Source organism: Narcine bancroftii, chromosome 5 (genome assembly GCF_036971445.1).
Source record: "Narcine bancroftii isolate sNarBan1 chromosome 5, sNarBan1.hap1, whole genome shotgun sequence".
NCBI classification, from domain to species: Eukaryota; Metazoa; Chordata; class Chondrichthyes; order Torpediniformes; family Narcinidae; genus Narcine; species Narcine bancroftii.
This window is the reverse complement of record NC_091473.1, coordinates 41,952,769-41,966,797: the sequence shown is the minus strand read 5'-3', so window position 1 is coordinate 41,966,797 and position 14,029 is coordinate 41,952,769. Positions and strand designations below refer to the sequence as shown.

Below are 14,029 nucleotides of genomic sequence, written 5' to 3'. Positions count from 1 at the left end.
CATGCAGAAGCTTGCAGACAAAATTCACCACCATGCCCTTGCCAATCTTAATCATCTTGTCAATAAACTCAATCAAATTTCTGAGGCACAATTTCTCACCATAAAGAATGCTGAGAGTCCCCAATCAGATTTGTCTTTCCAAATGCTGTCAGATCCGGTCCTTCAGAATTTCTCCCATAACTTGCCCATCACTGAAGTCAGACTCATCAATCTCTAGCTGGCAGGCTTTTCCTGCAGACACACAATATTCATCACTCTTCAGTTTTACTTGAAATAGTTGCTTAGGTCTTCCACAGATAGATGACCTCTTTGATCTTTAATGGACCCTATTTTCTCCCAAGCTATTTCTTTGCCCTTAATATACCTGTGGAATTTTCCCCTACAGTATCTGCCAGAGCTATCTCAAGCCCCTTCTTTGTCCTTCTGATTCCCTCTTAAGGAAATGCCGACATACCTTGTACTCACGCCTCAAAGGGTTCTTGAGTCATCTCTCTATATCTAATGTATGCCTCATATTTTTGATCAGAGCCTCAATATCTTTGGTCATCCAGAGTTCCTTGATCCTGCTCGCCTTGACCTATACTTGAACAGGAAAATGCTGTTCCTGAATTCTCTCAATCACACATTTAAAAGCTTCCCACTTGCTGGTTGTCCCTTTTCCCGGAAACAGCCTCTCAAAAAAAAACCTTTACATAATTTCTTCAAAACTGGCCTTGCCTCAATTTAGGACTTTAGTGCTTAAGTCCTTTTTTTCATAACTATTTTAAAATGAATAATTTAAGCTGTAGAAAGGACGTAGTTTCCCAATACTCACCTGTCTTTTGGAACTCCTCCAACTGGAAACTCTGAAGTCCCTTGATAGCTGCAGTAACAGACTTAAATGCTCCCTTCAGGCGCTTTCCCAACACCATGTGATCTGGTTCTGCCCTAAGCCGAATACCATACTTGTCTTTGTCTGTGGATAATGTCAGCTGACGAACATTTAGTTCCTATTGGGAATTATACAAAAAAAAGTTGTGACTGATTAAAGGCATTTTCAGTTATTATAACCATCAGCTTATTGGCATGTTTAGCTACAGCTTTCCTTTTTAAATTGCATTTCACTTTGCATATTTTAATTTTCATATTTATATTTAGTGTTACGTGCATCAGGTTTAAAACAAAATATATTTGTGAATGAAAACTGTCATTTTAAGACTGTTAATTTCAATCTCTTCCCATTCCTTTGAGAAATTTTATCTTTGTTTTCAGTGTGTTGTGCAACCACGTTGTGATTGATGGGGCTGAAAACAAAGTTAAATCCCTGACAATGTCAGTAATATATTAATCCATATACTTTTTTTAAAAATCCATGCTTCAATATATAACTACTAATTCAAAAACTGATGACACAAATGGGGATATCAATGAGCATGATGTCAGGAAAAATTATTACAGTTGCTATTTTTTTTAAACAAAAAAAACCAAAACCATTTTTCTTGCTCATATCCGCTATTGCAAGAAGATAGCATGAAAAAGCAAAAATAAAGTTATGCAGTTAAAAAAAAAACAAGTACTTCAAAAAGCATTAGTAGTATTTTACTCTAAACACTCCAGTAAAATATTCTGGTTGCATCTTAAATAAAATAAAATCTCCAGAAGTGGTCTAAACTGTAGCCTATTTTTTTTTTAAATTTAAATTTAGACATACAACATGGTAACAGGCCATTTCCACCCATGAGTCCGTACTGCCCAATTTACAACCAACTAACCTGCACCCCAGTATAACCAATAACCATTTACGGAGCGGAAACAGGCCATGTTGGCCTTTCGAGTCTGCACTGGTTCACTGATTTTGTGCGCCCTCTTCAGGCATTGGTCCCAACGAACAACAAATATCTCTGAAACCAACAAGAACCTTCCTGAGCGGCAACCGTTCAACTCTAAGCACCAGAGCCTGGTGAAAATTCATAAATGTTAAATTCTGTGCACAGCACAAGAACTGACTGACAATGGAAAACCCACACAGATTAAATTCCTTAAAGAAAGCATGGGACTTGGTTAAAGCACTTAAAATCAGGGTGTGGAATTACTCTGGGTTGGGAACTTCATTGCGTTAAGTGGCATTGCAATCGTTCTAAATAAGATAGACTCAGAACAGACTCAGCAGCTCAGAACTGAGAATCAAGAAGGGACTGTGGACCAAGAACTGCAGTGTAAATGTATGTCACCCTATTCTGAAACCTCATGACCTAGTATGTAACTTAGAATATAGCTCACATTTTTCCTATAATCAAGCCAGTTGATCAACACAGGTGGAATAAGGATGGAATACTTTTCTAAGTGTAGGCATATCAATTATGGAGGCATTCCATGGCAATAAATTAGCTCAAAGTCTGTAGTCTGTTGTCCTGAATGATGATAATTAAACAGAAATGGATCTAAACTAATTAATTTGAATTTCTTCTAATTCTCTACACTTCATTTGATGTTCACAATATACTTTCACCTACTCTAAATGAGGATTGTATGACCCCTTTGGAGATCACCTCCATTCAATTTGCAAGGATGACCATCAACTTCCAATTGGTAGTCACTTGATTCTCCATTCAGACCTCAATGCCTTTAGTCTTCTACTATATTCCAATGCAACTCGTGTAATCTTAAGACACAGTGTATTTTCTTCTGACTAACCACGTTAAAACCCTCAGGACTCAATGAACTCAACAATTTCAGATAAACAGAACCTTCAGTTGGTCTTTAACATTAACTCTGTGTTTCTCTCTCTACAGATTCTGCCTGACCAATTGATACTTCCAGACTTCTCCATGCATCTAGAACTCTTAAGGATGACAACTGTGTACACCATTTGTAGCACATTGCCTCACACAAAGTGAAGCGGTCTGGGAGAGAACACAAGATAACATTACCAAAATGATACTTGAACTCGAGGCAAAGTTAGGAAAACAATTTCAGAAACTAAGCATGTATTCCATGGAATTTAGATGGTCTAATTTGATTAAAACTTTTGAACAATTAAGAAGAATTTTAGCATGGATAGAAGAACTTTCTTTCACCATGTAGGGTGCCTTGACTATGGGAGGTAATTTCAGTATTAGATCTCGAAATTTCATGAGCAAAATTAAGAAATACTTCAGAATGAAATAGGTGGTGTGTTTGAACACCTCCACAAGCCAAATATTGGTCAGTCTATTGTTAATTTTAAATGCTGAGAGCGAATGTTGATTATCAAGAATACTAGATATCCAATGAAGGTCGGTAAACAACTATGTCGTTACATTCTGGACTACGGTTTAAAGGCTGAATAGCCTAATCTTGTTCCAGGATAGAAAGAATAAAGCTTTCACAAATCAGGTTAAATGAATTTTTAATAGTGTTAAAAAGGATTATAATTGCACACCAACATATTTCTTGAAAGAAAACAAACTGCCCATTGTGCCACAATGAACACTTGATGATATTAATTCTACATTTAATTCTACAATACTTAAAATCATTATTAAGAACTCAAGTATATTTTGACTAATTAAACTAAATGATGATTACTTTAGTTAAACTGCCAAACTTTCAGAAAGTAACATACCAGTGACGGTAGCTTGTCATATTTTTAATTCTTGTCTATTAAATAACATTATAAAGACTATAAGTACGCATGAACAGAAGCTCTTCTGTTCAAAAATACCCTGCATTTTCACTGCATACATCATTCCCTCATGCACTTGTCCAAATGCTTAATTAAGTTTTCAAAGTACTACATTTGAAAACGCTCATCAATCTGCTAAATTTAATCTGGACTCTGAGGTTTCAAACTTTTAAGATGGAATGGAGTATTATAGTTTTATATGGATATATTTTCAAGTCTAAAGATGAACAATAATTCTGCATGGTTGTTGGGAGGAAAAGATGAAATATATTTTATTTGCAGACATGATTCCTCTTGAAGCTATGAGCTTTTACTTATGTCACAGGTATATCCTCATAGTAATCTTCTGTTCAAACTATGCCCAGAGACAAAAAAATTTAAGACTGACATTATAAATGGCAATACTGATCCACCAGCGTGTACAGCAGTTTTCAAGTTGACAAATGTCTTTTGTAGTAAAATTTATATGTCAGAGAAGTAAATCTATCCATCTGTTGACAATGGTTACAATGAATATTAGGGCATTAATAATCTTATATAAAAATGTAAATCTGAAGAGCAAATACTCAATTTAAGAAAAAATTGCTCAAATATAATCCATCATTGTAATTCATCACATTGTGAAAAAGTAATGTTCAGACTTTTGCAAACGTGTAATTTTGGATCAAAGCATATCAAAGACATACTGCTCAAAGACACTCATGACCAATTAACCTGTACGTCTTTGAACATGGGAATAAATTGAAGCACCCAGAGGAAACCTATGCAGTCATGGGGAGGACATAAAAACTCCTTACAGACAGTGGTAGATTTTAACCAGTGTTACAGGCTCTATAATAGCATTGCGATAACTACGCTAACCAAGTTGCCCCACGGTCTAACCTTTCCTCAAAAGGAAAGTTCATTCCTGCTATTAATCCAGTAAACCAACTTTGAACTGCTTCCAGGCTTTTTTAAACAAGGAGATGAACATTTCAACAATATTTTCATAATAAATGAGATAATGCATTTTGGCACCACAAACTTCAAACAACTCTTTACACAGTATTAAAAATAAAATAATAATAAAACATTTCAATGTTGACTTCATAATTCAAGGACAGCACTTAGCTTGATGAATCACAGGTACTGTATTCAGAACTACTGGTGTTGAGAAACAAAATTATACTCCAGAGTCCAAAACTAATTCTAATAGTGTGACCCAACAAAGTTATATTATTTATAAAGTGGTTGAAAAAGTTCAAGCATGCTGTAGCAATGATCTAGTTATTTCCAAATAGGGTAAAATGTTAGCTCATGGTCTTGTCTTTGAGAATTTTCAGTTCACATAAATTGGAGGCAACACCTCAACATTAAAGTCCACTGGAATGGATCGATTTAACAAGCAAACTAATGTTTTATAAGAAATTGAATACACTAAATGGATTAATAGAGATTAGAACCAATTGAATTCTATAAAAATGGCCAATCTATTCCAAATTAAACAAAAAAAATTACAGGGAATTCTCAGGAGATCAGGCTGCATCCTCATCCCCTGCCCTTGCAGAACAATAGGATTCCTCTCTTTCCAGCATCCCTTGGCCTCACACTCAAGGTCATACACCATAATTTCTACTTCATCAAAAGCACCTTCCAGGTCCTTCTAAAAATATTCAAGAATTACCATATATTTCTTATGTATCCCATCTTCACCCTCTTCAAGAGCACTTTTTTACACAATTACAAGCAATTCAACATGTACTCCCTCATTTCTTCCCTTCTCACCACCAATGGACTTAAACTGCTTCAAATTTTCAAGTACCTATACAAACTCAACTGCAAAAATGTGTAACTGCATGACTGTGTCCTTGGTTAACATCTATATTCAGTTAAGTTCGAAGAATAAAAGCTTGCATTGGAAAGTACTTCAGCACTTCAACTGAAAATAAAAGTGGGCTAAAGTCAATAATGGTAAATTCTAAAGCAAACTTTAATAATGGATAATACTGTCAACTGATGAGTCAAAGCCTGAGGTAATTTCAAATGATGTTGGATAAATTTATCATTTACAGCTTGACAGACCTGCTGTCCATTGCAATACAAAAATGTGGTGGAGAAACTCAGTAGGCCACACAGATCTATAGAAAATAGAGGGTAAGCAATGTTTCGGGCCTGAGGCCTTCGTCAAGGTATAAAACAATTAGGTGTCAGAATAAAAATGTGAGTGGGGGTGGGAAGAGAAGAGGAAGGAGTAAGGGCTCTGCTTGACAGTGAAATTAGAAAACATGATTATATGATAAAAGTGAATTGAGCAGTTGGAATCAACAAGTCCAGATAAGTTCAATGGAGGTGAAATACAAAGGTTAAAAGTACATTAGAATGCCTGTGAGGGGGTTGGGGGTGAAGGCTAAAAATATATCTATATTTTGAGCGATCTAATCAGCGCTTACATAGTAACATTCATACCTCAGGATTGCCCAACAAATAATATATTTTAGGGTTGATACTGGCTGTACAACAATAATTTCATAGGTTTTTCATCTTTCTCCTAAGCAGGGAGATGGGGGAGAGGGGGGTGGTCACAGAATATTTCTATCAGAATGCCATTTCTCTGGAAAAGATTGACATAATTATTTAATGAGGAATACACTTGAAATGAAAACAGTCCAGGGAGCACGAAAATGGTGATCCCAGGGATGATGATCCTCTTTTAGAAGGAACAGTTGAGCAATGACCTTCAATAATTGAAGTTATGAAAAACGAGAGGTAATTTTATTGAATAATAGTATTCTGAGGGGACTTGACATGGTGGATAATGAACTTTACTCAAGAAACTCAAAATGTCACACAGCATTCTTTATGTAGCAAAGACCTGATGTCCACTTCAATACAAAAATGTGGTGAGGTACTCAGCAGGCTACACAGCATCTATAGGAAGTAGAACCACTTTATAACCAAGCCTGGGCCCTTCATCAGGGTATAAGCAAAATGCAGGCAGGCGTCTGAATAAAATGGTGTTGGGGAGGGGGGCAAGTGCACAGGCCTACAGGCAAGGGGTCAAAGGTGGATATGGATGGGAAAGCACAAGGTAAAAAGCTGAAGTGATAGGGAGAGAGTATACCTCTGAATGGAGAGGGGAGTGGAGAGCTGGAAGAAAGGAGTCAGGGGATGGGGAATGGTGGATATTTTAAATTATGTTCTTTTTACAACAAAAGAGCATAAAGAGAATAAATTCAGAATAATGCTTTCCACATTTGAGATAAGGTCAAGGAGAAAGTACTTCCCTCAGAAGGCTTTGGAATTACTTAGAGAGCTCTGAAGAAAGAGTTATTGAATATATTCAAGGCTGTAATAGATTTTTGGGCTATACAGGAATTAAAGGTTTTGAAGATCAGGCAAGAAAGATGATTAGGCCATGATGGATAGCTAAATGCCTAAGTGATGGATTGTGCCTGCTACAATCTCTTATGCTCCAGATGTTTCTGATGAAGATTCTCTATCATCTTCCATGATATTCGTTAGGAAAATTTAACAAGAATATCCCAGTTTTCATCATTCAAATTGAACAGAAACTGAAATGGTTAAACAAATCTTATAAAAAGACCAAAACATTAAGGTTCAGACCTGAATTCTATACCCCCAATCCAAGCCAAGCCACAATCATTCTACCTGCCCTAAGCACCTGCCTTAACCTCAACTTTCATCCTCCACGCACTCCACTATCTCAAAGATCGCAAAGCAGAAGCTTCCCGCAGCAAATGTACTTCAGCTCATTTTTAAATTCAAACTACTTTATGCAGCTACCCTACTGCATAGAGAACCGAATTACATTTTACATAGAAATGAGAAGATTGCAGGATATTTTATCCAACTATGTTGAAGTTTTAAAAAAAACATTAGAAATACATATTAAAAAAGATTGTATCTAGTTCGGGCTCTGTAATATTTTACACTTTTTTTGACATCTGATGTTCTGCAGATGTCAGAACCACTTGAAATAATGTAGTACTTGTCCACTATATTTTAAAGACGACAGTGAAAATGAAATATTGTCATTTTATTTATCATTATTTGGCAGAGTACAAAGTAATACAAGTGATAGAGATTCCTCATTAATGGAACTGCAGCATGTCAATTTCACCACCAAACACTTAAAGGAGACAGAAGTTTGGACATGCCGCCACAAGGCTCTGACATGAATTACTAAAAATGATACAGCAAACACAAAAGTGAATCACATGGCTTTTACAAGACAATCTATTCAATTTTTTGCATTACATGCTTCTTAAATTTGTTCAGAGAAATAATCCATCTGTCCCCAAAAATAATCAAAATAAGCTGCTTCTAAATACAATTTTTAAAAAATGTTTAAATATGGCGAAATGATTAGTGTATTTACAACCCAATGCATATTGCATATTCTAAAAACAAATAACAAATGTACAAAGAAATGAAATGGTTCAGAACTTTGACTTACAAATCATTCATGAATAAAATGTCACTTACAGAGATTCATTTCACATTGTGCCATGAAACTACTCATGCATTTTAAACCAACTTGTAACATCAAATTGTAATTAACTGAGATGGGCATATTTCCAAAAATACTAAAAAAATGGAAAGCATCATGAGAAAACACTTTGCAGACTTTTTTCACCTCAGAAGTAGTATAGTTAATAAAAGGCATTCCCAACAAATGTAAAAGCTGCAGAGTACAAGACACTATTAAGATGATTTCCTTTAAACAAATCCAAATGAAAATGTTTTCATTTTAAAATTTTTATGGAATTCCTACTGAATTACTAAAAATGGGTTGAACACTCAATCAAATATAGAATATAGAAAGCAAAAAACAAAACAGCATAGTGTTGAGCCCAAAGGACCCCAAAACCCATCAGCAATAGATATTCACCAAGACAAGTGGTTACTTAAACAAAAGTTGCTTTTAATTATCTTTAAACGTGAAAATAGAATCAAACTTTAACATTACTATTGACTTTCTTAATCTAACTTAACCCCTTTCTAATTCTAAGCACACATGTATGTAGTGTGTGTGTTAAGTTCAGAAAAGTTCTTTGCTTCACAGTCCAATCTCACTTCTCATTCCTCCAAGTTCACCGGTTGCAGGCAAATCTTATATTGTGCACAGAATTTAACATTTATAAAGTTCACCAGGCTTTGGTGCTTGAAAGGTAAATGGTTACCACTCAGGAAGGTTCTTGTTGGTTTTCAGAGAGAGATTTGTTGTTCTAGAACATCCACAACTGATTCCTTTTTAATTAGCCACTCCAGTGTCTTGCTGACAAAACTTGCCCCCTTCAGGGTACTCCAGATGATAGCCTCTTTCTTTCAGGTCACCACAGAGTTCCTTTATGGTTCTCTTATTCCAAGTGAAACATTAGACAGTCAGTCCTCTCCACTTGCATGAACCGCAAGGGCTTTGACCAGGCTGAACTAAGCACTTACAAACCCATCTTCCAAATAGGGCTTTCCACAAACTTGCCAGCTTGTCCTGTTCCAGTCCCAGCTGCTGTTACTGGCTGTAACACTGTAGAAGTGATCTCTGTCTCTCTCTCTGAGAGAAAGCCTGTTTGACTCACCCTGCTTGAAAAACCACATGACCCTCTTAGAACATCTCCAGACAATCTGCGGCTTCAACAAGATCTTTCATCTGTTGCCTTTTGTAAACAACAATCCATTAGTGAAGTCTCTTGGGCACTCTCCAAAGCTCTTGCAAAAGCTAGCATTAGCAGACCACCAGTAAGTGTTGGTATGTAACCTACTCTAACAAACCTTTCCCAACTTATCTCCCAAAAATGTATGCATATACTCTGTCACAGTAGAAACATACCATTCAACCCATGTGTCTACACAAAACATGATGCTCAAATTAAACTCAGGGTCTGCTGCTTGCAAATGATGCCCCCTTTATTCCCTGCATATTCAAGTGCTCAGTTAGAAGCTTCTTAAAAGGTACTGTTGTATCTGGTTCCACTACTTCTGGCAGTCTGTTCCAGACACCTATCTGTGTAAAAAAATAACTACTATGCACATCTCTCTTAATCTTTCCCCCTTTCACCTTATATGTACATCTTCTAGTAGACCTGATTCCCAATCCCTCCTAAGAGTCTTGCCATTAACTGTATACATTCGACCTCCTAAAGTATAACACCACACACTTCTCTGGATTAAACTCCAACTGCCATTTTTCTGCCCACATCTTAAACTGATCTATATCCTGTGGTATACTTCAATCTATAATTCTTTATTTCATGTTCACCCTCATATTTATCTATATCGCTTTTTATACTTTGATAGCCCTGTACATTATACACAACTCTATCTTAATTTCAACCACAAACATATTAACCACAAGACATTGGAGCAAAATTAGACCATTCAACCCAGAGTCAGCTCTGCCATTCAAATCATGGCTGACGTATTTTTCCTCTCAATCCCATTCTCCTGCCTTTCACCCATAACCTTTGACATATTTATTCCTCAAGAATCAAATATTAATCACTTAACACACCCAGGTTTGAAGGGCTGAATGGCCTTCTCCTGCTCCTATTTTCTATGTTTCTAAGAATGGAGTCTCCTAATAACAACTGCTCTATCTGACTTGATCCTTCCCTGCTGAGCTACTTGTGGTCCCACTGACCTTACTGATAGGTCATCTTCCATCTCAAAGTATTGAAACGGTTTACTCGATAACGAAGGGAATTCTGGACTGCCTGTATGCTCCCTTTACTTTTCCTAGTAGTCATCCAATTACCTGATACTGCAGAATAAAATCATATCTACTCCTCTGCTTTATCCATAATGATTACACACATAAATAACTGAAAATCTTAAACCTTTTTCATTTAGCTCTGAGTAAAAAAACTATAATGCACAAAATATTTTTTCCTCTAACAATTATTACGGGCTAAATTGTTTTTTTTTAAAAGAGATAGACTGTGGGGGTTTAGTGTAGGTCACTTCACAAACAGATACTTATACTTCACATCTCATTTAAAATGCAAGAGCTTTGCTAAAGCTAGAGAGTCAGGCGCCAGTAGCTTTGCAAAAAACAATGGAACTACTTTGGAAGGAACTTCAGAAGTAGGTGCAAATATAGAACAAAGTCCAGGCATAAATGCTGATAACAATGGGGGTTATAGTTTTTACAAGATAGAGAGAAAGGAAAGAAAACAGGATTCTTCTCAGAGAGAGAGAGAGAGAGAGAGAGAGAGAGAGAGAGAGAGAGAGAGAGAGTGCGAGAGAGAGAGAGAAAGAGAGAGAGAGAAAGAAAGAGAGAGGGGGGTCAGTTCTATATTGGCTTTTGATGCTGCAATATGGCAAGCTGGCAGGCTTGTTGAAAACCCCATTTTGAAGATGGGTTGCGAGTTCTGAGTTCAGTTGTTGAAAACCCTTGTTGCCCTTTCAAGAGGAAATGGCTGGCTAGAGTGTTTCTCCTGAAATAAGGGAAACAAGAGGAACTCTGTGGTGACCTGGAAGAAGAGGGAAAACCCATGATAGGGCAAATTTCTTCGGCAAGACACTGAAGTCACTGATCGGAGGAAATCAGCTTGTGTTTGCCCAACGAACAACAAATATCTCTCTGAAACCAACAAGAACCTTCCTGAGCGGTAACCGTTTAACTTTAAGCACCAGAACCTGGTGAAAATTCATAAATGTTAAATTCTGTGCACAGCATAAGAATTGACTGATACCAGTGAACTTGAAGGAGTGAGAAGTGAAAGACTGGAATATTGAAGCAAAAAACTAAGCATACATGTGTGCTTAGAATTAGAAGGGGCTTAAGTTAGGTTAAGTTAATGGTAATAAGTTAAACTTTGATCCTGTTTTTATGTTTAAAGGAAATTAAAAGCAACCTTTTTTTAAATAACCATTGACTTGGTGAATTTCTATTGTTGCTGGGTTTTGGAGTCCTTTGGGCTCATAACACAATGCACACTTAAAATTATCAACTTTGGTAACAACATGCTCCTCTATACTTATACTCCACAGAAGGGTTGGGGAACAGAAAAATAGGTACCTAGGGGTTACTAGATGGTAAAGAGCCACATGCCATTTTTGACAAGTTAATGGTAGAGCAGCAAAATTCAGTCAATAAAATGTAGTGGTTTAAATCTCATGGCAATATTTAATCCTCAAAAAATAAAAGATGTGTATTGCAATAACTGGAGGCATCATTTCTTTTTCACAAATTCCAGCACAATGTTTTAAAATCACATATTAAATAATATCAGTTTTTACAGTCATTAACCTCAAGGAAAAATAACTGGCATTTTTAATTTTTCATGATAAAATACTCACCATTTTCTACACAGAAATTGATGATCAGATGGAAAAAGGTGCCACTGACTGTAAATCCCACTAGGTCTGCCTTTTTATTCACTATTTCTTTCATTTTATGAACCATCTCAAAATAATTTCACTCAAATATATAAAAAGAAAAAAAATAAAATGATTTAAATAAAAATAAATTTACCTCCAGAATATATTTTTCCAGGGATCTGATTTCTTTCAGTGCTTCTGAATCCTGGTGAATAACCACAACTTCTTTCAAAGGGTACTGAAAAAAAATTGAAAAAAAAAACCTTCAACTTCTAATTGCAACATTTGACAGATCACTTTGGAAACTGCAGTCAGTGGAAATAAAACAAAGAGAAAGAAGCAAATATGGAAACTAACAAAAAGACTAAAGTCATGAGGGATCGATAACTTGTTCAGCATTCTACAGTAGGGGTATCTAAAACTAGGTTTAAGATTAATAGGAGGAGGTTCAAATGAGATTTATGGGGTAATGTTTTCATACAAAGAGAAGCTGCCATCTGGATGAGCTGCCAAAGGATGTGGTGGCAGCAGGAATAGTGACAACATTTAAGAAGCATCTGGACAGAATGAACAGAGAGGGATATGGAATTAATGAAGGCAGTTAGTTTTGTATAAGTAGGCATGATGGTGGAATGAAATGCCTGTTCCTCTGTTAAACAACTCTATAACCCCAAAAGATAAATGATAAAATAGCTATAAATCTGAGAGTTGTGAACATAATGTTTAATTTACCATCCTAAACTGTAGAACCACAAACTGATAAAGGATAAATAAAAACATACTTCTGCAAACCTCCAAATGCCTCAAAATTTTAACAGCAAGCAAAATATTTGCAATGGATATGAAAATGCTTTATTGATAGTTCTTAATATTACACTGACTCAAAAAATTCAATTTGTAAAATTCCACAAGACTAATATGACAAAATGAATCTCAAATATTTTTGCATCAGCTTGTATTATTACTTTGCAACACAGAAGGAAGTCATTCAGTCCACCCAAGTCAGCTCCTGATAAAGCAGCACATCAATCTTATTCCCCTTCCCTTTCCCACTGCAGCTCTCCAATGTGTTCTCTCTCATATATCCATGAATTCCCCTTTGCAACTTTCCTACACTCAGTGGTAATTTATAGGAGCCAATTAACCTTCCAGCAGAGCTTTGGGAATGTGATGAGCAAACTACAAAAACAGCAATTAAGGACAGGAGCCCTGCAGTTACTTCCCAAGATCACCAAGCACAGTAAAATGAAAGTTTATATTTCAAGGTAAGATCAAAATCAAGTTTATATTTCAAGGTAAGATCAAGCTTACCTTAACAGGAAGGGTCTTTCTGTCTCGTATCACTCTTCCAAGCTCAATAACTGACTGCATTTGGGCAACTGCTGCCTCAATACGTTTATCAATAACAGATTCCCTAGAGGAAAGACAAATCACAAGTAATAAATTAAGAAACAACAAAAATCAAGATGCAGGACTCTGCCAAAGGAGTTTCAAACAAAAAAAAAACCAATCAATTATATGGTATTTATCTCAAAGTATTATAAATGCAAAGGAATGGGATTGAGGAGGTGTAGATCATCGCAGAGAATTGATCAAATTATTACTAAGACTGTGAAGCTAACCATATACGGGCAAACCCTGTTATATGCTACTTTAATCAATGTGAAAATCAGTTACCATGATTTGGAAAACTGTGACCATTCCCTGTTTTACACATAATTATTCAGTTACCGCGAGATCTTTCTGGAAAACTCAAGTTACAAGTAAATTGTGTGAATAACCCTCAATGAATTATGTGCAAATGACAGTCAGACTCAGCATGTGCCCCTATTAAATATGGATAGAAGAAAATATGGAAAAGAATCTGACAGTGATATTAAAAGGAAAAGAAAAGCAATTATTTCAGAAGAAAAACCAAGTTATTAAATGACATGAAGATGATGCCAGCAATGAGAAAATTGGAAACAATCTTGGTGATAATGGTACACACAATTTTAGGTAAGAACAAGGTAAAGTTGCATCAGTTCTACAGCTCTAAGCATGCATGTTACTCGAAACAGAAGT

General features: G+C 36.0%; 1 protein-coding gene across 5 annotated transcripts in view; it reads right to left on the bottom strand.

The window, feature by feature from the left end:
* iars1 (isoleucyl-tRNA synthetase 1) overlaps window positions 1–14,029 on the bottom strand; it is a 177,456-nt gene that overhangs the window by 36,149 nt on the left and 127,278 nt on the right. For all 5 annotated transcript variants that reach the window (XR_011357488.1, XM_069937263.1, XM_069937264.1 and 2 more), the window contains 3 exons: window positions 13,277–13,379; window positions 12,120–12,203; window positions 815–989 (listed from right to left, as the gene is read on the bottom strand). Coding sequence is in view for 4 of the 5 variants with exons in the window: in XM_069937263.1 (XP_069793364.1) it covers window positions 815–989; window positions 12,120–12,203; window positions 13,277–13,379 (362 nt within the window). In the remaining variant the exon portion in view is untranslated. The remainder of the gene's footprint in view (window positions 1–814; window positions 990–12,119; window positions 12,204–13,276; window positions 13,380–14,029) is intronic.